Source organism: Syngnathus acus, chromosome 5 (assembly GCF_901709675.1).
Source record: "Syngnathus acus chromosome 5, fSynAcu1.2, whole genome shotgun sequence".
Lineage (NCBI taxonomy): Eukaryota > Metazoa > Chordata > Actinopteri > Syngnathiformes > Syngnathidae > Syngnathus > Syngnathus acus.
This window is the reverse complement of record NC_051091.1, coordinates 7735607-7763011: the sequence shown is the minus strand read 5'-3', so window position 1 is coordinate 7763011 and position 27405 is coordinate 7735607. Positions and strand designations below refer to the sequence as shown.

The window sequence follows — 27405 nt, the reverse complement described above, 5'->3', positions numbered from 1 at the left end:
CAGATTTACGCATCGATGAGTTTCAAGTCAATCTGCTGATTTATATGATCTCGTCTAATTTTCATCAATAGGTGTGCAAAAACCCCAAAACAATTGCATCCTTTGAGAAATTGAACAGACCCTGGGAAAAACTATGTTCGGCCTCCGAGGGACCGCCCGCAGCAAGCGGGTTAGCCAATGGCCATGCTGCCCTGTGATAATCAGTCCAGAGTTCACCGGCCGATGGCTCGCCTTTATCTTCCCTCACTGTAAAGCTATGCGACATTTCTTTTCCTCCCCAAGAGAAGTGAAGGCTTATTATGGCTTGCTGCGAACCGGTCTGGCAAAGATGTCATGTGGAGCGACTTGGAGGTGATGAGAAACAAAACAAACTGCCATATTGAAAAAGTTACCGGGATTCCTGAAGGATTGATTTTGTTCGTTCAGAACCGACAAGCATAAATTTAATTCTTTGGATGTGTGGATTCATTTTAACAACATAACAGGCTCCCTGTGGTGTTTGGAAGAAAAAGGTTGGAAATTGTTATTTTTTGTCACGCTTAAAGTGCCATTCATTTACAATGTGAGCAATTTTTTCCGCTTGTCTTATCTGCAGTTTTACGAGCACCTTGAGCATGACTGCGGTGACAAGCGTGACTCAAGTGAAGATATAAAAATGCTGCTGTGGAACTCTGCTGCAGTCGAGGATCTGCACGGGAACAGCAGTGACAATGGGGTCGGAAATGTGGAACGGGTCCTCGTCCCTATTTTTGATGCCGTGATCTTGGTTTTGGGTGTCGGTGGGCACACAACGGTGATGGTGATCCTATGCAGGAGGAACAGGGGGAGGACGGCTCGGTCAGGAACAGGTACGGACATCCTCCTGCTGGCCCTGAGTTTTGCGGATCTTCTTCTGCTCTCCACGCTTCCCTTCCACACGGCCGCCATCGCCTTGCAGCGATGGCCTTTCGGGGAATTCCTGTGTCGTCTGGCGGGATTTTTGGGATCGGCCTGCACCTCGGCCAGCGCTTTTACGTTGTCCAACCTGGCGGTGTTGCGCTACATGACGGTGGTGCACCCCACCAGAACTTACCGCTTCCTATCTCCACGCCACGTCGCCATGACGGCCGCACTTCTTTGGGTCCCGGCTTGCGCTCTGGCGGCACCCCAGCTGGTGTTTCGTTTTGTAGGAAGCTCTCCAGATAACCCGGACGCCCTTGCTTGCTTTGCTTTCCTCAACCACCAGGATCAGCTCATTTATGGATTGGTCCACTTTTTGATGGCCTTCTTGCTCCCCCTGGTCACCATCGCCATCGCTTACGGTAATATCTACCTGTTCCTGTGGAGGACTCGGAACGCCGTTCAGGCTCCTCAAGTCGAACGTTACCAGAGCAAGGTCACCCAAACGTCAGCAATACTGGTGCTGGCGTTTACTCTGTGCTGGCTGCCTTCTTATGGCTTAACACTGGCCTTGCTATCTGACAAAAGCTCAGGGGCCACCGGCTCGTCGCCACGTTACGGCCCGTTCAGCGTGTTCGCACGACTCATGGCCATCGCGTCGACGGTGTTGAACCCCATCCTCTATGTGCTCATCTCCCAAAAGTTTCGACAGGATCTGCTGAGGCTGTTTAAGAGGGAAAGGAAGCGAGCCAATGGGGGTGGGGTCGTCTGATTGACAGTAATTACTCAGCGGCTACACAAACACGGGGCTGAGTCACACCACTTGTAATTACAATTAATCATTTGAAAGACTGCTAGGAAAGAACGGGCACTCCAGAGGATTACTCAACAAGTTGGGAAGAATCTCACTGCTTGGTTGAAATCATGCATAGAAATCACCCCCCAAAGGAATGTTGAGATCACCAAGAAGCAGGAATACTCACTCTCGACAACAGTCTTGCGGTCTGATCCATCATCGCTGATCTGCTGGATGTTGCCAAAGTGGATGTCGCTGAAGAAGACCCGATTGGCTCCCTTCCCTCCTCCCCCTCTGTAATCGAAGGTCAGCGCTATGACGTTCTTCATGTGCTCGGGGTCTTCAAACGGTTTGATGGGCGCGTTCAGGTTGTTTTCATCCGAGAGGTGGACGCTCTTTAGTATGGTGCGCTCCGAATAGAGCAGGTAGCCGTCGTAGTCGCGGCAGGCGCATCCGTCTTCGGCCAGCATGCCGTGAGCGCAGGCGCATGTGCGCTGGCCGTTGCCGCTGTACAGACAAAGCTGCTGGCATCCGCCGTTCTTGACTTTGCACACGTTTGTTCCTGCACGGACATACAGAATACGGTCAGAAACATTCTTTTGGAATTGCCAGCATTTTGAAAATGAGACATTTGACTACACTCCTGGTACCTTCATTTGGATCAGTCTTATTAGTGCCGATATAAGTTTAGCATTAATTCTGCCTCTGTAAACATAATGCTCAGTTTTCATTTAATCTGTCAAAATGGTAATCATTTACCAATATGTTAATAATAATGTAAAACAGATGAAATTATTTTTTTACCCATCTCCTGTGACTAAAAAGAAAATCTGTAAGTAGTATTATATTTGTTAAGGCATAATTTGGTTCTATGAAAAGTACGAATGTACCTCAAGTTGTGGCTGCAGACTACGTGCACACATATTCGGGTGCATCTCCATAAATCAGAACATTGTAGACAGGTTCATTCATCTGTGCTCAATTCCAAATGTGAACCGTATATTACACTCACTGATTAAACACATGAGGAAATATTTTATGCATGCTGTTGCGTTTTATTGCAATCATTTCGTGATTAAATCCTGAGTGTATTGACTCAATATGTAATTCCAATTTTTTCAAACTACTAATATAATTCAAGTTGTCCATCATCTAATTGATGTACTATTTGACGGTTTAAAGACTTGCTCACCTTGCTGCCTGGCCCTGTTGAAGACCTTAATATCTTTGAGCTGCACCCCGATCCCGGTCCTCAGAGACACAGAGTCTGTGGCATTGTCTTTACTGCCTCTCTTTATGGAGCCGTTGGCGTGAGTTCTGCTCGAAAACAGAGCAAGGAACAAAAGGACCGTGACTCTTCATAATCCATAACTAAAGGAGAAAAATAAAAAACAGCGTCTCACCGGTCACTCCAGTAGATGTAGCTCTCAAAGACGGACACAGAGAACATGTCCATGTTGTTGTTAGCCAGCACCACTTCCCTGTTCTCTCCATTCTCCAGATTGATGCGCTCAATTTTGTCTGTCCTGGCGTCACACCAGTACAGCATACTCTCCTGTAGGCACGCAGTCATTTTATCCAAAACAAAAAGGAGTAATGCACTATGCAAGCAAGTAGTTTGTTCGCCTACCTCATAGTCAATGGAGATCCCATTGGGCCAGCTAATGCTGACATTTACCAACACAGCTCTTTGCGTGCCGTCCAGTCGGGAACGTTCGATACGAGGGTACTGGCCCCACTCTGTCCAGAACAAGTAGCTGCACACACACAAGCACACAGATGACTCGCCTTGGAATCGATCATGAGCCGAATCACAGCGCTGATTGAAGATAGCCGCCGTCTTACCCTTTCTCAGGGTGAACGGTGATAGCACGGGGCTTGTCCAAGCCTTGCGAGATCACCACATAGCGGAAGGAGCCGTTCAGACGGGCCACCTCGATCACATCGAAGCCTTGGTCTGTCCAGTAGATGTTTCCTGGAAGAAGAGGGGGGGAAAATATTTCATTTCTATGCGTGTGTATTGATGACCATTTTGGTGTTTTTTCTCACCTGCTATCCAGTCAACAGCTATCCCCTCCACCCTGCCGATGCCATTAGTGACCACATCTTCTCTCCATGTTTGGTCCCGCTTGGCCCTGCTAATTGTGCTCAGGCCCATGTCCACCCAGTAGATCGTGTCATTATCTGAGAAACAAAAATAGACATTGATTCATAGAAACCGAACAGTATTTCTGTCCACCGTGCTTTTTAATGAGGGTGGATATTTTCTTAGTGAGAAGATTACCAGCATGGAAATCAATGCCCACGGCCAGGGAAGTTCCTGACACTGGCACCAGTGCGTCAGACTTGTCCGCCGGGTCCAAAGGAATACCACGGATACCCTCGTGGACAGAATATAGGAGGAAAGAGCCAACACCTACAGCAAACACACGCTTGTTCTTTAACAAGTGCTTGATCCCATTAACACGCTCTTTAAAAATGCGTAATAGAGAGTGTAACATGGCGCACCCTCGCAAGACTGCTGGCCTCGGCGCAGGCTGTATCCTGCAGTGCACATGCAGGCTCTGGTGGTCGGGGAGGTGGGGAGACACAGCTGGGAGCAGTCACCATTGTTATTGCTGCAAAGATTGGTGCCTAGGAACAAAAAAAAAACACAAGTGCCAACAAATAAGATCATAGAAAAGTCCAAATCTAAACAGATGTGCATTTACTGAGATAAACAAGCAGGATGTTCGCGAAAGGAACCGACCATAAACGGGTAACATTATTTCAACACATGGAATGACGTTTAAAGAACTGACTTTAAAATTAGATTAAAAAAAAGGAGGGGCTACGCACCTTTCTGTACAGTTTCATTGTATATCTTCATGTGCATCATTGGGGACGTGCTGTTCCTCAGGACTTTCCAATTGTCGCCGTCCTTCTTGTCACACGTTCCTATCTGGTCAGTTCCTTGGTCGGCCCACCATAATTTATCGCCTGCAGGACGAAACAGAGATTCAGAAACAATTAGAAACGCGCTCAACAGATGAATTGCCATTTTAGAATGATACAGAAATTGGGACTTACCCATGATGGCCAGAGCAGTCGCCTTGGTCAGCTTGCCCTTGACTCCTTCAAGTATTTCAAGCCCGGAGCCATCCAACTTGCAGCGGTTGATGGTGCTGTTTCCGGAGCTGATCCAGTAAAGCTGCTTGGTATCAAAGTCAATAGAGAGCCCTGCGAAACAAAAAACAGCTCTTGGCTTTAGTTGACGTTTGATTCAAGGATGAGAAGATGAACCCTTAAGTTGGTTTCACCTAGATAACAGCCCTCTGAGGGAAACCGTAACTACAAAATAGCCTTCGACAAAAATGATAGAACTTAAAAGCCAGAATGAGAAAAATCAATAAAATATAAGTAATAGAAAATTGATCTGCCGCTCAAAGTTTTATCATAATCAAACAAGCCAATTCAACGCAACGATGCAGATAATGCATGAAGGTCAAACTTGAGATGCTTTGGTTATTCCATAAAAAGGACGCCGGCTTTAAGTGCTTTCTTACAAAAACATAAATGGAAAAATAAATACATCTGAGTATAACTGCCTGTACATTTTTCACAAATAACCTCAGCCGTGTGCAATGAGCCGAAACAAAAGCTTTAAAATAAAGCAGCTCAACAAATGTTGATGTTAATGTGTTATCTATACTGGTCCAATGGCGTCTTTGAAGGGAACCCCCAAGGAACACCTGAATAAACACGCTCAATCACTCACCAACGGGGCCTTTCTGATTGGTGAATAGGACACTTTGGTTGCTGCCATCTGTGTTGGCAATGCTGATGTTGTCCCCATCTGTCCAGTAGAGCTTTCTGAGGAAGGCAAGCGGAGAGAATCAGGAAAGCCACAGCAGCGAAAAACGTGCCTTAATTCAGAGTGGCACACAAAAAAAAATGGCGGAAACCCGAGATGACTGAATAACGTGGCTTTGAAAGCGTAGCAACAAAACCGCAGCTCTTTAAATTTGGCTCCAAAACACATCAAGCGTCTGCCTGGGTAGAATGTTTAAAACAAACAGTCTCTACCACACCATTGATTTAATTGCTAAAACGCCTTCAATTCAAATAACAACAGGATGCAGTAGATTTTTTGCCCCACACTCCGCCTCGACACAGGCCCTGATGCATTTGCTACGTTAGTGTCAGTAAGAGGACAAATGCATCGAGGCAGCATCTGGTCCCCATTTCACCCCCCCCCACGCCAACAATGCTCACGTCGGAAACATTCCTCTATTTGAGTGTGCTTCAAAGCCGGGACGACTCTCTGAAAGACACGAAGGAGTAAATAAAAACCAGAACATTTGCTACAGGAACTTTCTGATCTACCTCAAAAATAGTTAAAAAAAGAGAAATTCCTGCAGGACAAAACCAGCCTGGATATAAATACAGATGGACCGTTTCTGCTGCGCTGGCGAGAAGAGAGGTCGGGTAGGTTTGCTTTGGGGAGCTCAGCGGGGGATTAGGTTTCAAGACACTAAGGAAAACATTTGCGAAAAGAGACGAAAGATGGAGGACAAACAAGGAAACTGAAATAAGGACAAACAGACTGTAAATAATTCAGGAACCAGTGGCGCGGAAACTTCTTTGAGAATGAAGCGATGTGACATGTGGCAGGTTAAAGGTGATCTCGACATTTGAATACTGGACTGACGGGTTGGATGTGTGACTAACCCCAAAATGGGATGCAGCACCAGGCAGTGGGGCTTCTCCAGACCCTGGATGACAGCATTTTTGAAAGAGCCATCCAGTCTGGCAACATTAATCTGTTTCTTATTGCCATCATAACTGGTCCAGAAGAGATTCCTGGACACCCAGTCGACCGCAAGGCCATGAGCGTTGGGCAGATCTAAAGATGGACAAAAATATTATTACACTGAATATATTTGATGACATCCTGTTTTATATGATGAGTCATACCAGCAGAAATCACAGTTTCAACTCCAGTGCCATTAATGAAAGCTCTCTTGATGGTTTGAGTGCGGACGTCGGACCAGTAGATGCGATGCTCCAGAGCGTCATAGTCCACCACGGTCACATTATCAATGTCAGGCACGGTGAAGGAGATGATGTAGTTGTAGTAGGGGTTGTCTATGTCCACTCCTCGGATTTCGATTTGCCGAGCGTAGAGCAGGAACTGACGATCCTCTGAGGGAGGGAGGGAGGGAGGGGGGGGGATTGTTTTCTTTGATTGCGCCTCCAGAGATTTACGTAAACGATTCCTCGATCATTACGGCCGCTTGAATAAACAGTTTGTGTTCCCGCGGCTTTTGCATCAATTACGTCTGCTTGTCTGGCTAACTCGGTTGTGAGCATGCGAGCGAATGCAGTGAGAAGCTATCCATTACTTTTGTAATCGTCTAGCCGGTCCTATTATCACTTAACTGACGCGGTCGCCGACAATTGATAGACAGCGAAAGAGAAAGTGTGAAAGGGAGAAGGAGGGGAATAATAATGTCGAGCTGGATCAGCTCAGCCAGGCGAGGTGCGGGCTGCGGTGGATGCCCGCATCAGACAAGAGCGAGCCTCTCCATTCCATTACCCCTGAAGAGAATAGCAAACCCTGCCCTGAATACTAATCTCAAGCGCCGCCGACTACACACAAAGTCACTTCAATGGACACAAAAGCCGTCATAATAATGGCATCCCAAAGTGATGAGGGGGAAAAAAAAAAGTCTTGTTTAATGCCAAACTCCCTTCTGTCACCCACACACTTATATATACATAAACAAAAATAAACGATTCAGCAAGAACAGAGATTACATTCTGCTTTTTTTTTAAAAAAAGTGAGAGGGATTTACTTGCAAGCTTAGCGAGAGTGAGTCGAGAATTTGTTTTGTGCTGTAGCTGCGGAGCGTGCGTGTGTGTGTGTGTGTGTTCACGCTTACCATAACATGTACGCTTGTCAGGCCCAAGTTTCATGAGGTGGGGGCAGCCACACGAGAATGTCTGATTGTAGTTGATGAGGCATAGATGAGTGCAGGGCTTCTGGCCATTTACATCTGCGCACGGGTTCGGCGCTGGAGGAAAAAAAAAAGAAAAAAAAAAAGCCTTTAATGCAATTACAAGTTTTATCATTTGGGGATCAAAGGCTTCAGTACGCAGGGTATATAATTTAATCATTAGAGCTCCATAGGGGGAGTTTGAAGATGTTAGTAGATGAGGCAGGGGAGCAAGATTGAAGTCTCCAGTCTGGATCAAAGATAATGAAATTGTAATTTGGCCATCGCAGCGTGCATGTCATTAGTATTAGCTTTTTTGGAATGTAAACAAACAAGCGTTCCAATTGCTCACCCTCAGGTTGTCTGGACGGATGGTAGACCTGGAGGTCAAAAGGTTGCGTGTTGGTTCGCTGGACGACAGTGACGTTGCTCCCGGTCCACTTGTTGGCCTTGGCCAAGGTGTTTGTCCTCCAGTCCGTCCAGTAAACTTCACCGCCGTACATGGTGACAGCAAAAGGATGGGACAGATACTCGTGGCCCCTCAGGACTTCAATCAGCCCAGAACCGTCGTATTTGGCGGAATAAATAGCGTCCGACCTGCGATGAACAAAAACCTTTAATTGGGTTTTCGATTTACTCCAAGCACCTAAAAAGCCGCTTGTGTTTGACCTGGCATCGATCCAAAGGATGCGGCGCTCGAGATAATCCACAGTGAGTCCGTTTGGCCAGCCGCCATTGCCAGTTTCCTTGTGGATCGTCTTTCTGCCTTGGCCACTCATGGATGCTGCCTCAATTCTTGGCAAACTGGCATCCCAGTCGGTCCAGAAGAGGATCCTGACAAGAGTTTGTGTTGAAGAAAATGTTTGCCATTGTGTGCGTTGCAGTGTAAGTGTTAAATACCCATCACGAGGATCCAAGGCTATCGCTCGAGGATGCTCCACATCTCCGGCTAACAGTGTGGTCCTCATGGTGCCATCCAGCTTGGCCACCTCAATTTGGTCCAGGTTGCTTTCCACCCAGTAAATGTTTCCCGCTATCCAGTCTACCGCCAGGCCCTCGGGGGTCGCCAGCCCGTACTGGATTACCACGTCGAAGCTGGTTAAAGCTTCAGAAAAAGACACGGAAGTAAATGCTAATCCATTTTGTGTGAGTTTCTTCGTTTATGCATAAATTGAAGTCTTAATTAAAAGAAATGTGCCTTGAGAAAGAAAGACGTACTTATTATTTTACAATAGTGCAAAGAAAAAAAAATGCAACCTAATATTGCTTCACATTCCAATTGGAAACTTGTTTTCTTAAACCGTTTGCACATTTATAGATAATGGCACTCAAATTTCACTGCACCCCAAAGCGGTGGTTTACTTTGCTTCAGGCTTACCGAATTATGTAAATGTAATCCACCAAATTTTATTCTGAGCTAACATTGCATAACATTAACTCCAATGCTAGTATTTAAATGTTTGGGAGGAATCATACTCATTTAAATAATTTGATGGTTTTTGAACTGCTTTTAGTTTTTTGTCATGGTACTGCTTGCTTCATAATATTTCATGCACTTTATCATATCAAAGTTTGCAACCACACGAATCTCACCCCCATTCTCAGATAGCTTCCCACGATAGATCTTATCCTCCACAACGTCGGTCCAATAGAGAGCACTTTGGCTCAGATGGAAATCCAAAGCGATGGTGTTCCTCAAACCGGGCACCAGCACGCTGAACTCTCCCTTATTGAGATCAATGCGGCGTATCTCATGTCGATTTGAGAAAATGATAAAGGGCTTAAAAGGATCTGTGGGAATGGAGAGTAAAAGTCACAGGGCACGTTTTAAAGGACACAGATGGCAAAGTGTTTAAGCCTCACTAGGGCCACTTCAGTTCCACACCTCCACGTAATTTACCCATTGATGGAAACGTGATCAAATTCTGGCCGGTTACGACATAGCATAAATAAAACAGTGCATTTGTGACAAGCAACAGAATGGATGAAAGACCTGGTCGGATCATTCATCACCAGAATTGTGTCGGAAGAGGATGCTCTTCAACTGGATTATTGAATTTAAAGTGGAATTAAAAGCATCTTCACTCATCTCAAGTAATAAAAGCGCTTAAGATTTTTTGTATTTTACCTTTGTCTCTCAAGTATGCTTGCGTAACTCACTATTGATCATTTTTGGCTAGCCTTTTTAAATTCTTTGCTGGGATTTGGGCTACTTCTATATTCATTCTTCCCTGTGCATCATTCATCAAGCATTCCGATATTTTGTCTTACCGGTGCTCTTGCAGTTCTCCATATCGGGTTCCAGTTCCCAACCTTCGTAGCAAGAACATTTCACACTGAACTTGTCCTGTCGGCAGCGCTGACTGCACTTGAGGTGTTTGGCACAGAAGCTCTGGATCTGACAGGTCTTGTTGTCTGAATGCAGCTCCATGCCAAGCGGGCAAGAACAAATCACACCCTCGCCGGGGAGCACTGTGCAATTATGGCTGCAGTGGCCATTGTCCAGTGAACACAAATCTAAAAAAAAAAAGAAAATCTGGATATTAGCATGTATTAGTATCTAATAAATGTGTGACCCGAGTTAATGTGGTTCCAACAATTTCTGCGAGCCGAATCAAATTGTCCATCTTGATGCCGCGCTTTACTTGTTGTCATGTTTCCGTCACCCAAAACAAATCCGTCGGTGCTTACCACAGAGTTTCTCATCAGAGCCATCTGGGCAGTGTTCCGTGCCATCGCAAAGTTTTTCTGCAGGCAGGCAGATGGTGGAGTCATTGGCGCACACGTGGTGAGACAGTTTACACACCAGCGCTTCGCAGTTTTCTTCGTCCGAATTGTCCTCACAGTCGCTGTCTCCGTCGCACATCCAAGCTTTGCTGATGCACCGTGCTGCAAAGAGATGTCACTCGTCAAGCAAATCATCCCTTATCGGCTCCCCGGCAGTAACGTCAGATTATTCACCAGAGTCCCTGCAACCGAATTTGACCGCCGGGTCGCACATGTGCGTGACGCCCTCGCAGCTCTTCTCGTCGCTCAGGTCCATGCAGTCGGTATCGCCGTCGCAGCGCCAACGCAGGGGAATGCACAGGCCGTCCATGCGGCATTGGAACTCATCCGTGTGGCAGCCTCCTGGCGGACGAGTGGCTGCGGGGGAAAAAGGAAAGGACGCTGCATCACTCATCTCACGTTCAACTGATTTTTGAAAAAAGCTCATTGATTGTCGGTATTGCTATTCATATTTTATTGCGTACCAATCAGATCCAAGGATCCTGTCCAACATGTCCAACAAGAGCCCTTCACACCAACAAGTGTTCCAAACAAGCACTTGTATACAATAATTACCAATTTTGTTTGGCAAAATGCCAATGAAACATTTTCCATGATGTGCACTTGAGGCATACGTGAAAATGGCAGCGCTTATCAGGAGGAGTCTATTGGCATTCAGTCATTGATAAAAAGTGCCACTCGGTGCAGGCAGCAGACTTAAACTGAGACATCTCTCAAAGCTGCCTACTTTCTTCAAGGCCGGACTGTACTTTGGCTATTAGTAAAGCGTGATTTAGATAAGCATGCTTTTCTTTGTTTAATAAAACAGAACAAAACAAACCGAGAAGCAGGACATAATGTTAAGATTTGATTAAACTTGAGTGACATAAGAGCAATCTCATTGGATATCATTTTACACTTCAGAACCGATAGGCAGGCTGAGATATAAAATTCACTTCATTCTATATTAATCTAATATTCATATACGATATTCAAATTCTAATAATAATTCGAATAATGTTTTTTTCTCCTATTATTCTTATTTTTGGCCATCAACAGTCTGGGATCTAAGTAGTCTGAGATACCGACCCTGATTTGTGCAGTTTGCGTGGGTTTCATCGCTGTAGTCCCCACAGTCATTATCCCCGTCACAAGTCCAATAATCGGGGATGCATCGACCGCTGTTGCACTTGAACTGAGCACTGGAGCACGAGTGACTGCAGCCGGCCTCGTCACTGTTGTCCCCGCAGTCATTATCTGAAAGGGAAATTCACAGTCACATCACAAAGCGTCGTCTACGGCAACAAAGGAAAGGTGTTTGAATAGAGCGTCCAGAGATTTTTTTTTTTTAATGTCAGAAACTGCATTGATCAAACCATGCACCATGAGGAAACGTATCTTTGATACATTAAGCTTGGCAGAAAAGCACGATAAGCAGTTTATACCCCATACCAATCCCGTCCGTCCCTTATAACATTTATCGCGACAGAATCTGATTTGAATAGAAAATTAATTCTGCCGACACGCTTCTTTTTACCATCTGACCTGTCACTCTAAAACAGCCAATTAGATTATCTTTGCATGACTCGATAACGCATTTGCAATTTGCCCAATCTAATTAAACTCGAAATTTTCTTCGTGCAGCGGCAGCGATATTGGCATCGGCGCGTGGCCACGTTTAAAGCCAAGCGGCCCTTAAGTTATTGTTAGCCTGCCGGGCAAATCTACAAGCCGGCCAAGCGTCTTGGCTGCTGCTGCGGTGCATGTTGATCTATGCACTAGCTGGCCAGGTTCAGACAATGCAATTCATCAGAGCCGTCGCCACAATCGTTTTCTGAAAGACAGAATCAATGCGAGACACCAAAATGGGCGAATAGCACGGAACTAGGAGACCAACAGATAGGAAAGCAAACATAAATCTGCATGGTGACACAGCCGGTGAGTGAGATTGAGCTCAGACGTGGAAATGGAAGACACACTGAAAAAGAGAGAAATGCGGAAATGCCACTCACCGTTATCACAGCGCCAGTTAATGTTGATGCAACGTCCATTGTTGCATGTAAACTGGGTGAGGGGGAAACACGTGGGGTAGGCTGTGTATACAAAATAAATCAGATCATTTTGGATACTGAACATTCCTGAGTGAGGAAGGGGTTCAGGTTGACCCACCACAAGAGGCAGGCTCATCGGACCGATCCCCGCAGTCGTCATCCAGGTCGCACGTCCAGGAGATGGGTATGCAGCGCCCGCTGGCGCACGAGTACTGATTGGGCGGGCATGTGCGAGCTGGAAGGGCAACCGGATTACAACCAGAACGGCACGGAAGGGGAACCTGATTCTCTGACTACCTGAACAGGTGGTGTTGGATTCGTCCTCATCGTTGCCGCAGTCATTGTCGCCGTCGCACAACCAGCGCGTGGGAATGCAACGGTTGTTCTGGCATTTAAATCTGTCAGTAGGGCAGGTGTGCTGGTCTGGAGACAAGAAGAAGAAAAAAAAAAAAAAAGTAAGAGACAGGCTGGAGAGATATGCAAATGAGTTTGCTAACTTACGACACAAGTCGGGAGCCTCATCGCTGTTGTCCAGGCAGTCGTTGTCGCCATCGCACTTCCAGCGTTCCTGGATGCAGCGATTATTTTTACAGGCAAACTCTCCGGCCTGGCACTGAGGAGGCGGCACGTAAGACGGGTTGGCTGTGGATGACAAGAAGAAGCAAAATAGTAACATGGAGGGAAAACAAAAAGGTATAAACTGATGAATGTAGCATGGGCCAGCATTTTTTGTTGTTTTGTGTACAGTGGTTCTATTTTGTATTCTTTTTGAACATTTGATACTCGCCTTTGCAGCTGGTGTTGTCAGTGGGGTCGAGTATTTGGTCCTCTGCGCAGGCACACTGCCTACCTCCCGGTATGGCCAAGCACAGGCTGGTGCAGCCTCCGTTGTGCACACGACACGCATTCGAACCTGGAAGATGAAGAACGTAAAGTGTCATAAACACAAAGGAGAGGAAAAACAGAGAAGTGGATTGTCTACCTTGCTGTTGCTGAGCATCATACATGCGTATTTCAAAAATGGGCGGCCTTTCATTGCGCAGTAGGGTGGCAATGCTCGTGGTGGTGTCCAACTTGTATATGCTGCCACTGCGATACTCGTTCCAGAACAAAAAGTGTTTATAGTGGCAGAGACCAAAGGCGTGGTTCAGCTCCTGGCCCTCGTACACCGTCTAGCCATGTGAAGAAAAACACAGGAAGAGGACAAAATGTGTCAGTGGTGACCTTTGCTTTTAACTTCTGTCTGTTTCCAGCTAATGACGCTAGAAATTTAGGCGGTTGACATTTTGGGGCTCATTACCGAACAAGCATTAAAACACTTGCAAATTAAAAGCTTCCTAATTCATTTGTATCGGCTTCATAAAAACGAACAAAGGCATCGAGATAAAGTTCAAGCTAAGCTATGTTAAAGTGTTCCAATTACAGTGACGGTGGCGAGTTCTAACCTTGCGTTCTGAGGTGTTGAGGTAAACCATCTCGATGCGGTCATAGTAGGCGTCCACCCAGTAAAGGATTCCCTGCGGGATGTCCAGACTCAGGCCGTTGGGCCACAGCACCGTTTTGCTCGTGAGGAAAACGTCCCTGTTGGAGCCGTCCATCCAAGCGCGTTCAATTTTTCCTCGTTTGCTCTCCTTGGGATCCTCCTCCCAGTCTGTCCAGTACATCCACCTTCAGAAGACATAAACCTCATTATTGATCAAAAAGTCTGTCTCAATATTTTTGCACGTACAATACCCCATCTGTCTTAATTTCCCTCCTTTCTGCAACTGCCTTTTTTCTCCCGCAGCCTGATGGATTTCAGGCATTAGTGCAGGCTAGTGCCTTTCCCTCGGGGCGCGCCATCAACTCACATCATGGCAGCAAAGCAGCGAGTGTGTGTGTGTCAGCGTGTGCGTGTGTGTATTTTTGAGCACTTATTTCTCAAGACAGAGCTCAAGAGGTCACGGTAATAAGACTCATCCATTCACAGGTAGGTTAGGCTCGCTATGACAGTGCGAGAGGCAAACGCGCAAATCACTTCAAATTAATATCAACCTAGGTGGAGGTCTGTGAGCGGTCTTATTATTAGGGATAATGGAAGATGATTGGAAGAGAGCAGAAATAATATAATGACCCTTCATTACCATTAAAAGTGCTTTCCAAGGCTACAAAAAAAAAAAGCAGCAACATTGATGATGGTGGAGGAACCTGCGACCATCTGCCTTACCCGTGAAGAGGGTCCACCACGATTGCGCGAGGGTGAGTCATTTTATCTTCAATGAGAGTCTTGCGAGTTTGCGAGGCTTTCTCCAGCCGAGCCACGCTGATGGTTTTTTTGGGCCCGTCATCGGTCCAGTACAAATTGTTTGCCATCCAGTCCACGGCGATGCCTTCCACCGTGTGGATCCCTGGGGGAAAAAAATCAAAATTAAGTCTCCCGTGCTGCAGCTTCTTTTTTTTTTTTTTCTCGTGTTGTCGCAACCTACCTTCTTTTAGAATTGTGTCTCTCTCAGTCCCATCGATCTTCTGCCGCCCAATGATATAGCTGGTGGCGTCGGCGAAGTAAATAAACTCACTCTCGGCGTGAAAATCCAGAGCTCTGGGCTTCATTAGATTCTCAATAGGGATCATGTACTCATCGGGAACCTTGGCATTCATATCCATGCCCCTGATGACCCCCGGGCGACCTTTACCGTAGACTAGGAAAAGCTCATGCTCGGGCTCTGAAGCAGAAACAAGGAATTGACAGCAGCGCTTAAAAATGGAAATCACTTGAACACATCTGCTTGTGAGAACAAATGAGCAAATTAGATGCTAACTGCGGTCTGGGTTTTTTTTTCATGATAATAAATGAATAGCAAGCGATCCTCACTCTTGAGACAGCTTTATGTAGCGTTCGAGAGACTCTTCATCAGTGAAATCGTTACGAACATTTTCATTGGCAGTCTGACCTCAGGGGGGAGATAAATAAGGATATAAATTTTAGTCTGTAATTGAATAAAAAAACAGAGCTCACGCTAAAATGACAGGCTGGCTGGCAGTATAGTTGTGACAAGGTCAGAGACCATCAGTTCTTTTCAAAGCTTCTTAGTAGACGAGTCTTTTGTTCAGTGAGGACGATTGATCGAAAAACATCTACTTCAAATATTTTGAGTTGCATAACCTTTAAAATCCATCGGGTTGTTTGCTTGGTTTTGGTGAATAATTTTATGGAAGAGTGAGAATTTGTCAAAATGTACCTGTCACTTGACCTGCGCTCCCTCACAAGCTAAGTCCAAATTTTGTCTTGCTTTATTTAATCGTTGAAGGTGAAATTTAACCGTTTCATGATACGACTTACTTTTGCAAGACTTGCCATCGCTTCCCAGGCTGAATCCGGAACGACAGCGGCACGTGCGGGTCTTGTGTCCGTTTCCCAGCAGACAGATGTCGGAGCAACCTCCCGCTTTCCCAAACTGGTCCACCTCACACGCGTGGCTTCGGACTGCACAGGAGCGGGAAGATGTTATGCAAAGCAAATGCGTTTGCATATATTGTGACAAAATGTAGTGCGTACCTGGCGGTTGGCGCCGCTGATGGTAGACATGCAGCGCGCCTCCTTTGTCCACACGTGTCACCACTTGGTAGTCTGGGCTATTGAATCGGTTGATCCGTATCACGCTGGTCTTGGGTTGCATGTTGGCGTTGTCCGAGTTGGTGGCGTAGAGGTAGTTTTCGAACACAGTCAGCCCGTACAGATGCTCAATCTTGGATGAGAAGTAGAGACAAAACATAATACTTAGAACAACCCCATAACTTGAACACAAACGGTGCAGCAACACATGTAGACTGACAAGTTAAAAACTCACCAGACAATATAGCAACTCACAGTCATATTATTTATGCTATGGGGAAAAAACGTCAAATTTTACTTCAGAGTAATATTAAACTTGTATCTCAAGCCATAATCATTATGCATTATATAAAAGAAATAATTTACTGTTTATAGATAAAGTTGCAATTTACTGCAAATTTTTCTCCTTTGTTAGGGATGGGCGAAATACAACTTTTATTTGATGATGCGTGAATTTGAAGGATCCTCCATTAAGATGTTGTTTGGACTCCAGAGACACCAAAAGCTACTCTTCTGTGACTTTTCCACAGCTCTTGCATAATTCATTTACCTGACATAATCTTTCCTGAAGATAGAACCCATTTTCTTTCTGAGCCATACACAAATTATTTAACAGCATGACATATTTCTTGAAATGGCCAATGTTTTCATTTTGCATGACATTGGACTATTTTTCCCTTTTCATCAGCAAATTGATGCTTCCTTCCTGTTATGCATAAAACTGACTCGGTTAATGTTGTGGAACAACCTCCATCCGACAAAACTAATTAGCAAACCTGTCTGAGGACACAATATGTTGATTTAAGCAAGGATGATCACTAATGCTCAGTGAAACCACATTACTGTTGGAGCCGAGGATGTTATAAAACACCACAACTAGCTCTCTTAATGCATGACTGAAATAGGAAAGTAAGAAATCCAATTAAATGCGAGTAAAACTCCTCAAATGAATCCGACCGTTTTGCAATAATAAACATCTTTACTGCATTATACTGAAAGCACATTTGAATATTGTGGTGACCAGAGAGACACATAAGGGCGTCTTCAACAGCCACAAAACAAAACACCTCAAATCTACTGTAAGTCTTTCACACACAATTATAGTCTCCTTAAAAATGGTAATTTGCTGGTAAAGGCAGAGGTACTGTTGCTATGGTAACCTGCTGAACTCAACCGAGTGACGCAGGGGTTCGGCGACTCAAACGGTTTTTAAGTTAAGATTTTTTCTGTTTTCTCAGGACAGAAATGAAGGCCAACTCATCTTCCAATGCAAGCATGTGATGGTTGGAGGAAACCGGTGTGGCCAAACACACACCTCGAGCAGAGCGTTATTATCGTCTTATCATGGGCAGTAGATGCTATGGTGACACAGGGACTGCGACTCCATGATTTTAAGGACACCATTTTTTCTACCTTATCATAAAATTCCCGCCGTGGAGTCGACACAAAGAACTGGACAAGCTTTGAAATACTCAGGATGGCCACAACATTAGGTACCCCTGCAAGCTCTGATATGATATATACAAAACTCATATTTCTTTGTTAGACATACAGCAAAGTCCATTTTTACGTTAGCAAAACTAAAAAAAAAACCATTTTGTTGATTTTCCCAAGTGAAAGTTTTTTGCCTTGAAATTTTGAGTTTACGCAACTTTTTTTTAGCGCGTATGATAAATTCGGAAAAACAAGTGTGGCGTAAACACAAGTCAAGTAAATCAGTTCAGATACTGGTACACAATGTTAGGGTGTACCTAATAATTTGTCCTATTGGGCTTGTTTTGATTTCCTCCTATCACTTCTCGCCACTCTATATTTTAGATGAGTTCAATTTTAAGACAACCATTCACTCTAATGCTTCTAATATTATGTCGGCTCAAGGACACTGACAACATGCGCGCGCATACACACACACACACACACACACACACACACACACACACACACACACACACACACACACACACACACACACACACACACACACACACACACACACACACACACACACACACACACACACACACACACGCGCGTGCACGCACACAGCATGGGGCTTGTGTTTGTGTGTGCATGTCTGTGCCCTGAGGCTTACTGACTATAAATGAAAGCCATTACTTCCCGCAGATCACAGTAAACGTCATGGTAACGGCTTTCAGAGCCAAACCGCACGGAACATTAGCCACCTTGATATTAGACGCGATTAATCAGCTGCTCCCGCCCTCCATCTTTTCCGCGCCCATTTTTCACCAGGCAGACGCCAGACATTTCGAGGTGATGATTGCATTAGATGCTTTTACCAGAAGGCCTTGAATGATGGTGTGTCGGTTCTTCCCTTCATAGTCCACCACCTCGATGTAGTCCAGATAGGCGTCGGCCCAGTATACCAGCCTGCTGACCAGATCCAGTGTGATCCCATGCGGGAAGACAATTTTACTGTCTACGAGCTTGGTCCGGTTCTGGCCGTCCATGTCGCATCGTTCCACCTTGGGAATCTGACCGTAGTCGGTGAAGAACACCTTTCTGAGGAAAGAAATGGACAAACCCAATTGAAGTTGAAGACTTTGACTGGCATCACTGTATGAAAAGCCACCACACTGACCCCATGGTGGGGTCCAAGGCAATGCCTTTGGGGTTGTAGAGCTCCTGGTCCAGAAGGGTGACACACGTCTGTCCATCTTTGTCGCACACAAATATCCTGTCATCCACATCATCCACAAAGTAGAAATTTCCCGTGAGCCAGTCGATGGCCATCTGCTCCACATCTGCACAGAGAAGAGGGTCGGGGGAGGAGGTGCAAGGAAAAGCCAAATTTATTTTTAGTTCTTACATTCCTGTGGACTTGTAAAGAAGCTGAACTTGTGATGTTGTTGTAAATACTTGTAGCAAGTGAGAGGTCGTGATCATAGGTTGACGTGAACTCAATGAACCATCAAATTGTTCTTAACACAAGCGGTCCATGTTTTTGAGTTTGGACAGAGGAGAGAGGGGGGGGGGGTTGCTCGACTGACAAATGAGTTGTCAAGTGAACGGCATCAAGCTGGCAAACATCAGGCATGTGTCAGTTCCAGGCCAATCAAATTCGAATTTGAATGTCAAAAAGAGAAGAATTTCACATCCACGCAAAAATGTTTTTGCATCATCCGTAAAAAAAAAAAACATTCATCAACGATACTTGTTGCTTTTGGCATATAGGTGAAAATGATCCAAGCACGGGAAAGAAACCGGAATAACACATAAATATTTGTTTTTCAAGATGTAAAAAAAAAAAGAAAAGAAATAATACTCAAACAAATCATTTTTATCAAGGCAAAATTACTTACACCATGAAAATCAGCCCTTGAGCCCTCTCATAACGAAGACCATTAAAGACAAATCGACAAGAGGGGAATACCAGATTGTCAATGAAGACTAAATCAGATGTTTGGGATAAATTTGGGTATGATAAGAGCCAGGCATGATAACATTGTGAACAACTTTGCTGCTTGCAAAAAGTGCCAAAGGGATTTTTCTTTTGACACTTTCGCGATAAGCAGATAATTGATGATTCCAGAAGAAACGCGATGACAATTGATGTTGAATGTTTCCGATTCATTCGAATGCAAAACTTTTGGATTAGGATGTTATGTTGTGAGCATATATCTTTTTTTTAAATCTGTTTTTTATTTAATGCTATTTATACATGAATGAGGGCCGACGCGTCAGTTTTGTTAGGGAGGGAAAAAAAATTGACCCTCTGCCATCCCATCGTTCCTCCACATTGTCAATAGTTCCCTGTTTTGCATGCGGCTGATGCAATATTCCGACCGAACAATGGCTCCATGCTTTCCTGACGGCCGTAATGTGCCAACGCTGTGCAAAGATGAAGATGACCAAGCATTAGCGTGGCTGCAAACTAGGGCTGAACAACAGAAATGTTTGCAGAAAACTGTCTTATAAGCATTCGTACAACAGCAATGCAAACAAATCTGTGTTTTTTTTCCACTTCAGCTTTTCACGTCTCATGAAACAATGATGTGTAAACATTTGGACTGCGACTCTTTAGACATCCTATAAATAAACTGACTGCTTACAGAGCATTTGATACACCTCAAGAGGAAAACATGTTGATTTATGTGTCTTATTGGCATAACGTGAAATTATGTGAAAATGTGGAAAAAAATGATTTTGTGTTTGGTCGATCTTATGTTCAAAAATAAATTTCACTTCACTTCACTTCAAAACCAAAATGTTCAATTGAGAAGCTTGAAGTTCTAACACGCCTGCCTGCTTGCATTTGAACAGCGTGGTGGACCATGCGTGTGAGCAACAGATAGAGAGTGGAATGGAGAGGAGGGCTTCACAAAACCACAAGACGTTTATTTTTACAGCTGCCGTGAGCTCTGCTCGCCCCAGAAGTGTCTTCACACAAACACAAACATGCCAGATATGGCGCTGCAGTCGTGCGGCAGGGGGTCCCGGGTCATCAAGTACGAACGAGGTTGTTTTCCCTGGTCAGCTGCGTCACCAAAGTCTCCATTTCTCAACCAAGACTGGAAAAACTTTGATAGGGAGGAAATGACCCAGCAGATTCTTCTGGGTGGAAAAATAACTTTTACCAAAAACGATAAATCAGTCGCTTGTTGCAGTTGTCAGTATTGCAACTGTTTTGGTTTGTTGGAGAAAAGGTGCGAGCGAAAACGACAGAGGAGCAAAGCAGCAAGGAACAAAATGTGAAGGAAAATAGAAGAGAAGCTGGGAGGGGAAAAGGAGATCTGATTTCCACCAGGGAAACTTGGCCATTGTGCCGCATTTCTGAGGTTTTATGGGAGTCAGCGGCCATAATCCCAGAGGTGCTCTTAATTTTTAACACACAGTGCTCTGTTTAAATACTTCCAGCTGCCCCGCGACACACTGATTCACTGATTAAGCCGTGTATAAACAAAAGGTAGGAGAGAAGCAGATTGCGCAATGGTCTAAAAGGAGCTTTACACGCTCCTATCATTGACCTTCTCTCTCCTCCTGCATTCATCATGTTTCCCCATCCTGCTCTGGATTCATGATGAAAATCTCACACAATAAAGACTCAGAGCAGCCTAATTAAAAGAATTCAATCAAATGCTTCATCTTATGCCAGCATCTGGAAGTAATATGGACTTGGAAGGAAAACAAGATGCACTGGTCAACGTGTCAACATCAGAAAGGAAGGGAGAGTGGAGAAAGTGTTGACGTATGTCGAGTGTTTCAACGCCATTGGAGGTTAAGTTGTGCCTGTGTGTGAATGGAGAAACAATTTGTAATATGCTGGCTTGACTTTTTGCAGCACATGACCCCGTAAGGAGATTTCAAGGCACTGTGTTTGTGCTGATCAGAACATGGTGCAGCCTGCGCAGGGAGGGAAGCAGGTCTATCCTGAAGGCTTAGCGACAGCTCTGGGATCAGCGCTCTTGAGTCTGCTTAACCCATATCGGTTTCCTTCCAAGGATTCTCAACAGGGGAGCTCGTCGGTCCCACAAATTACGCTTCGGCCATTACTTACTTGGGAAATACTATCTTGTCATTTTTCGGCTTCATACTAGTTACATTTGCATATATAAATATAAGGAGAAGGAGCCAGATGGACGGTATGGACTGTCAGGGAAACATAATGCCTCTGCATGGCATGTAACTATACATAAATTTGCATACATATATGAGATTTCATCATCAAGCCAGACTTAATATTCTACATTGTTGTCTTTGCATTTCAGATGTTACATCATCTTGCTTCATATGTGTTTTTCTGGCATACAATGAAATGGGAGTGATTACAAACTGCAGGTTTCATTGGACTTTGAAGGAGACACTGAGACTTTCGTGCAGAGAGAAAGACAGCGAGAGAGAAAAAGAGAGAGAGAGAGTGGTGAAGTCACATCTGGACAAGCCATCTGTGGCGTACCGAGGTCATGAGTCACTCCAACCAAACGTGCATCATTTCCTGAATGTTCCCGCCTGCCTTTGGTTTGTGCTGCCTCCTTCACACGACGACTGTAAACAAAGACCTTGCACTCTGTTGCCCGTTCAGGAGGTCAAGTGGCGCTGACACTAAATGTGCTGCCGGGTCTACGACCCTCAGATGCTCCGAGACGTGACTTCTTTGAATTGTATTAAACAACTTCTGTTTCTTTCTCTTCGTGTTATGTATCATATGAGGCTGATGTGTCATGTCATAGCTATTCATGAATACGCTTTCCATTACAAACACACTCAAGCTGACTCTTTGGATACAAATAATCATTATTTGGGGTATACTTATAATATAAAATACTATAATTATTAAAATTACTATAAGCTTAGAAGTTGCCAAGTGACAGTGATAATCATCAAAAATATTATAAAAGTAAAATGTGTTGAATTGCACTCAGAACAGAAATATATATATATATATATATATTTTTTTTTTAATCAGACATGCTATGTGTCCTTGGCTTGTTTACGTCTGATATTAAAATCTGAGCAGTAGCGGTAGTGGCACGTGGCGGGGAGACTAAGAACAATTAAATCTGACTTAAACTTCTGATCTAATTAATCACACAGGCCGATTTCCGATTCCTGTTGGGCTGTTTCCAGATATGACCGTGGTAGAAAACAAATCTTACAGAACGGCCGCTGCAGTTTTATGTTAAAATCTTGCTCTTTATGTATTATTCATGCTCAAGCCGCCTTTATGCCTGACCTGCATGAAAAACTATAATCATAGAATTACACGATCCTTTTCTAAAAAACAAAAGTATTACAGAATTAGCTAAAAGAATGAAAGATTTTGACTTATTGCATTGAATGCAGTACAAAAGAAATAGTGTGGCTGGTTTTTTTTTTGCAGAGAATGTAATTAGATAAATCTTTTAAGATACAAATATGATCATAATGACGTGAAATATGACATTACAATGGTAACTACTAGTAACGAACATCTCTAGTTACTACTACATGTTTTTAGAACATGCTATTTTCCTTATTGAAAAAACAAACTTTTTTGGGTGAAGCTGGAATGACACCTTTCCATTCATTTATATGCAAATGATGATTTGCGATGCAAACTGCATTTTAAGAGCTGCAAGTTATAAGTCTTTGCCTAGATCTCACTAATTTAAATAAATTACCTGCACTCCTGTCAAAGCATGTTAATTGTGATTTAAGAGTTTTTGGCTGTACTCACGATGCAAGCTGAGAGAGATGTTGATGACTCTCTCCTCAGTGAAGCTCTTAAGATTGGGAATCTTGGCACATTTAAGATGCGTGGACGAGGGGGATTCTCCCACATGGATCCAGCAGACCGTTTCCTGAGCGTACAGGAAGTCCATGGCTGTGGTTTGCTTGGTACTGGTGGACAGCAGGCTGTGGACTGTGGTGCCACTCAAGGAGGTGGCTTGGATGTTCTGGGAGTTGGCGATCAACAGTACAGGTAGACGGTCCACCGGGACTGGGCAGAACAAACATAAATACGAGGGAGGGGGACATGAAAAGAATATTCATAGCGTCTGGGCCAAAGTGCTGCTGTCAGCGACTTTTTACCATTCTTGGCCTTGCAGGAGCGGTTGTCCGGCTGTGGCAGGTAGCCCTCCACGCAGGAGCAAGAATAAGAGCCTTTAGTGTTGGTGCAGGACTGACTGCACGTCCCATACACAGTGCACTCATCGAAATCTGCAACACACATAGTGGAATCCACGAATAAGCATTTGGAATATTTTGTAAACATTTTGTATTAAATTCTGCAACTGCATCTAATGAGGTGTCCTGCGAGTATACGTTGTATACAAAATTTAACATATTTCATCCTTTTTGAAAAACAATAAACATATTTTTCAGCAAGCACACTGGTATTTATAATTACATATATCTATATTTATGATTAAAAAAAAGACTTCAGCAATATTTGATAAGGATTACTTGAAATGATTTTCTTGATTTCATTCACACTTTTCATCAACGAGATGATTCGTTTTCTTTCCTCTTTAATGATTAAATCTTTGACTTGTTTAACAGTTTTAAACGGCAGCCTGAAGTATTTTTTATTTGATTGGGCTTAGCTGGGAAACGAAACATTTTTATTCCACTTAACGTAAAATTACGTGGAACAAAGTGTACGCCCACTTATTTTCAAGTAAATTTGCATAAACTCTACATATCACTCACCTTCACATGTTTTTCTATCTGAGCTGATCGCAAAACCTTTTTCACAGTAACAAGCCGGCCCTGCTGGAGTCACTGCGCAATAATCCTGACAGCCCATGAGTGAGCAGTTGGATATAAACTCTGTGGAGAGAATAAAAAAAAAAAAAAAAAGGGAGACATGATATGACAAAGTGTCAATTGTGGAACAAGTGCAAAGACATACCATAGCAGGACGTAGTATCATTTGTGTGAAGATGAAAGTCATTTGTGGCGGTGATGGCGAGACGATCGGGGCTTCAATTTGTACAAGAATGTGTTCAATGTACTAAAAGTCAGATTTAATTCATTCTGCTGGGACTTGGAACGCTTGAAGCTGCCAGTATACACATTCTGGGCAATATTTACAAGTCAGCATGTGTGCTTAAGTACATAGTGCATATGTGTGTGTGTGTGTTTGGACTTAACTACAGCATGTGGCCAGGGTTCTTCTCGTGACAGTGCAGCGATTGCAAATAATAGGTTTAAGAATAAAAGATCCAGAGTCAGCTCAGTAAGTCACTGAGACTTGAAATGCAATCTTTGAATAAAAACAAGTCAAGCAGATTGAATTGCACTTTTTCAATTGGGCTTCGGTTAAATGGCTCATTATTTGACTAGATAGCACAGAAGAGACAAAAAGAGGACGAGGCAGTCAAGGGAGAAATCAAGTTGTTAACAAAACGTTCATTTGTTTCTCCCCTTTCCAACAATAAAATGTTGGCTATTTTAATATTTGAATTTTTGTCCTGTCATCACTGCTACTACACTTTAATAGGATTTGAAACCCCAGTAAAAAATAATAATATTATTAATTTTTTTTAACTGCTGCAAGACCTGAACTTCCCTTCTGGGAATCACAAAGAATAATCCTATTGTCTTTTATTTGTGACTTTAGTTTTGTGTTATTGTTTGTTAAATGCCTTTTTATTATGCAAACATTTTAGTAGGGAACAGACTGTTTGCCCATTATTAAGGTTCCAGTGTTCAGTTACGCAAACAATTTAAGCGGAATGTTTCACAACCAACTATTTTTTGGTCCAAACTAAACAGTAGCACAAAGAAAAACAACAGTGGAAAACAAACGTAATGAGGAAGCCATGCACAGATTTAAAATTGATGCATGTCTGCTGACCATCTCAAGATAGAATCGTGACTATAAATCATCGTGACTCATCTCTTTTTTCACGCACACATACAAACAGACATATATAAGTGCACACTCACACGCACTTCGGTCTGAATCACTTCACCCAAAAAAAACTAATCCCATCAAACTGTTGCAGCAATAGTGGGCGGAGCTTGGATAGAAATCATCTCTTCAAGGAACCATTTTACAAAAACAAATCTGTTCCCACATAATTACATAAGAACATAACACATTTGTTGGTCTTTTTTTTCAGCAGCCTACCGGGAAATTTTTGATGATGTGTCTGATGAGTAACTTGGTTAAAATGCATCATGGCCAATTTTCGATGCAATGCGCTGAATCGGAAGACCGGACGACAGTAAGTTGCACATGAGATTTTGTGCGAGCTTCGGAGGCTCACAGCTGCAGTTGAAATTACAGATATGGGTGGAATTTTCCAAAACAAGCCCGAGCGCTCGACAACTCAAAAGTGTTTGGTGAAGCGACACAGGCAGCAATGTAAACAATCCCATCAGATGCATACCACAAATAGTTGCTGTGGAAAAAAAAAATCATGTTCCCACTCGGAATCATGACGGCTAACATTGACGTGATGATTAGATGTTTTTGTATCCTCGCAACACTCTACTTTTTTATTGAATAGAAGATAACGTGTCAATCACATGTTCAAAGCGAAATTTCTTCATATTTAAATTCAAATGTAGCGCTGATGAGAAACTGTTGCCTCCTCTAACATTTAAGTTGCCCGTTCCTGATCGACTTACATTTGCAGCATCTGTCGACACTAAATGGTTGCTCGTCTCAGATAATGTCAGATTAATGGGAGAAGAATCTCCTCCTGGCTGCAGCTTTGATTGACAGCCACTCAATTGTCCGCCCATTAAAGCCAAGCAGAGAATGAAAACAACACACGTACACAGACAATCTCAGTTTGCCAGAAGATGTTGACAAGGTCGATATTTTATAAGCGTAAACATAGCAGAGAAAGATGAAGCGTCGCCGCATGGTGAAGATGAGCGTGACAAGTGAAAAGGCCGATACCTCGGCAGTGAGGTCCCTCGTCCCAGCCGTCGGTGCAGTCCGGAGCTCCGTTGCACAGTTTGCTCATGTGGATGCAAAGCTCGGTCCCGCCGCATTGGTACTCGTTCGGCGGGCACTTTAACACGGCACTGTGCGGGCCTGATGGAGACAAACACAATTGTGGTCAAGCCAAAATGTCATCAATTCAAATTCGGGATATTCTTGTGTGGACGAGAAGTTTGAAATGTGAAGTTTAGTTTTTTCCAAATTGGTTAAGCTCAGCAGCACTCCACTATAAGTGGTTCCAGTGAGACGATAATTCTGTCCCAGGGATGACGAGTTTCACACAGCCTTAATGAAAAAGTGATGAACCTCTGCAACATTCTAGGCAGTCAGGCTCAATTCAGATTTTATGAGACAATAATGTAACCTAACTAATCATGAGATGACAGGTTTTGGTGGAACTTTGTAAATGTGTGTTAAGACGTTATGTTGTCCGTTACAATGTTATCAAACAGTTATTTTTTGTCTCTTAATCAATTCTTTATTCATTTTTTTGCGGGTCAAAATAACACAAACTGGTTTAAGTAGTAAACCTATTAACGGTACTACCAAATGAGCCATCCAGCCGCTACCAACATTTTTGAAGAATTTTAGATTAAACATATTCTGCTCCCCAAACTCAAAAATAGTATCTCATCAGCCCACCCAAAATCCAATCATCCACCCACACTGCATGGTCAAAATAATTAACCCAACCTGCTATTAACCTTAACCTAAAAGTAACCCAATCTGCTCAAAATCCAAAACTACCCAACGTGTAGGTTAAAAAACAGGCACGTATTTTTAGTGTTTTCTTCCTTTAAGGATCTACAACTTTACGGGGCAACCACAAGGCCGACATATGCAATGCGAGTGTGGCCATAGAGGAAAAGCAGCAGAACTAGAAACACATGATTTCCCCTTCAATGCTTTGACATCATGCACATATCCACGCAGAGACCAAA

General features: G+C 43.8%; 2 protein-coding genes across 5 annotated transcripts in view; one reads left to right on the top strand and one right to left on the bottom strand.

The window, feature by feature from the left end:
• The window catches only part of LOC119123045 (low-density lipoprotein receptor-related protein 1-like), a 62017-nt gene that overhangs the window by 16598 nt on the left and 18014 nt on the right, over positions 1–27405 (bottom strand). For all 4 annotated transcript variants that reach the window (XM_037251829.1, XM_037251832.1, XM_037251830.1 and 1 more), the window contains exons 3-41: positions 26420–26557; positions 24214–24333; positions 23593–23721; positions 23237–23500; positions 18662–18824; positions 18360–18582; positions 16006–16195; positions 15790–15933; positions 14936–15172; positions 14677–14857; positions 13916–14138; positions 13453–13642; positions 13258–13383; positions 12972–13112; positions 12768–12893; positions 12589–12705; positions 12432–12512; positions 11509–11676; positions 10615–10797; positions 10345–10542; positions 9925–10170; positions 9247–9444; positions 8554–8758; positions 8323–8487; positions 8006–8250; positions 7600–7731; positions 6632–6859; positions 6386–6560; positions 5433–5527; positions 4745–4894; positions 4514–4654; positions 4184–4309; positions 3960–4091; positions 3725–3859; positions 3521–3650; positions 3306–3432; positions 3079–3230; positions 2868–2992; positions 1863–2237 (exon numbers count right to left, since the gene is read on the bottom strand). In XM_037251829.1, coding sequence (XP_037107724.1) covers positions 1863–2237; positions 2868–2992; positions 3079–3230; positions 3306–3432; positions 3521–3650; positions 3725–3859; positions 3960–4091; positions 4184–4309; positions 4514–4654; positions 4745–4894; positions 5433–5527; positions 6386–6560; positions 6632–6859; positions 7600–7731; positions 8006–8250; positions 8323–8487; positions 8554–8758; positions 9247–9444; positions 9925–10170; positions 10345–10542; positions 10615–10797; positions 11509–11676; positions 12432–12512; positions 12589–12705; positions 12768–12893; positions 12972–13112; positions 13258–13383; positions 13453–13642; positions 13916–14138; positions 14677–14857; positions 14936–15172; positions 15790–15933; positions 16006–16195; positions 18360–18582; positions 18662–18824; positions 23237–23500; positions 23593–23721; positions 24214–24333; positions 26420–26557 — 6624 coding nt within the window. The remainder of the gene's footprint in view (positions 1–1862; positions 2238–2867; positions 2993–3078; positions 3231–3305; positions 3433–3520; positions 3651–3724; positions 3860–3959; positions 4092–4183; positions 4310–4513; positions 4655–4744; positions 4895–5432; positions 5528–6385; positions 6561–6631; positions 6860–7599; positions 7732–8005; positions 8251–8322; positions 8488–8553; positions 8759–9246; positions 9445–9924; positions 10171–10344; positions 10543–10614; positions 10798–11508; positions 11677–12431; positions 12513–12588; positions 12706–12767; positions 12894–12971; positions 13113–13257; positions 13384–13452; positions 13643–13915; positions 14139–14676; positions 14858–14935; positions 15173–15789; positions 15934–16005; positions 16196–18359; positions 18583–18661; positions 18825–23236; positions 23501–23592; positions 23722–24213; positions 24334–26419; positions 26558–27405) is intronic.
• LOC119123050 (delta-type opioid receptor) lies at positions 147–2712 on the top strand. The gene is made up of 2 exons (XM_037251838.1): positions 147–512; positions 596–2712. The coding sequence occupies exon 2, from the start codon at positions 656–658 to the stop codon at positions 1649–1651; it is 996 nt and encodes a 331-aa protein (XP_037107733.1). The 5' UTR covers positions 147–512; positions 596–655; the 3' UTR covers positions 1652–2712.

Coding starts and splice junctions, on each gene's coding strand:
- LOC119123050 (XM_037251838.1), top strand. CDS start 656: ATGCTGCTGTGGAACTCTGCTGCAGTCGAGGATCTGCACGGGAACAGC.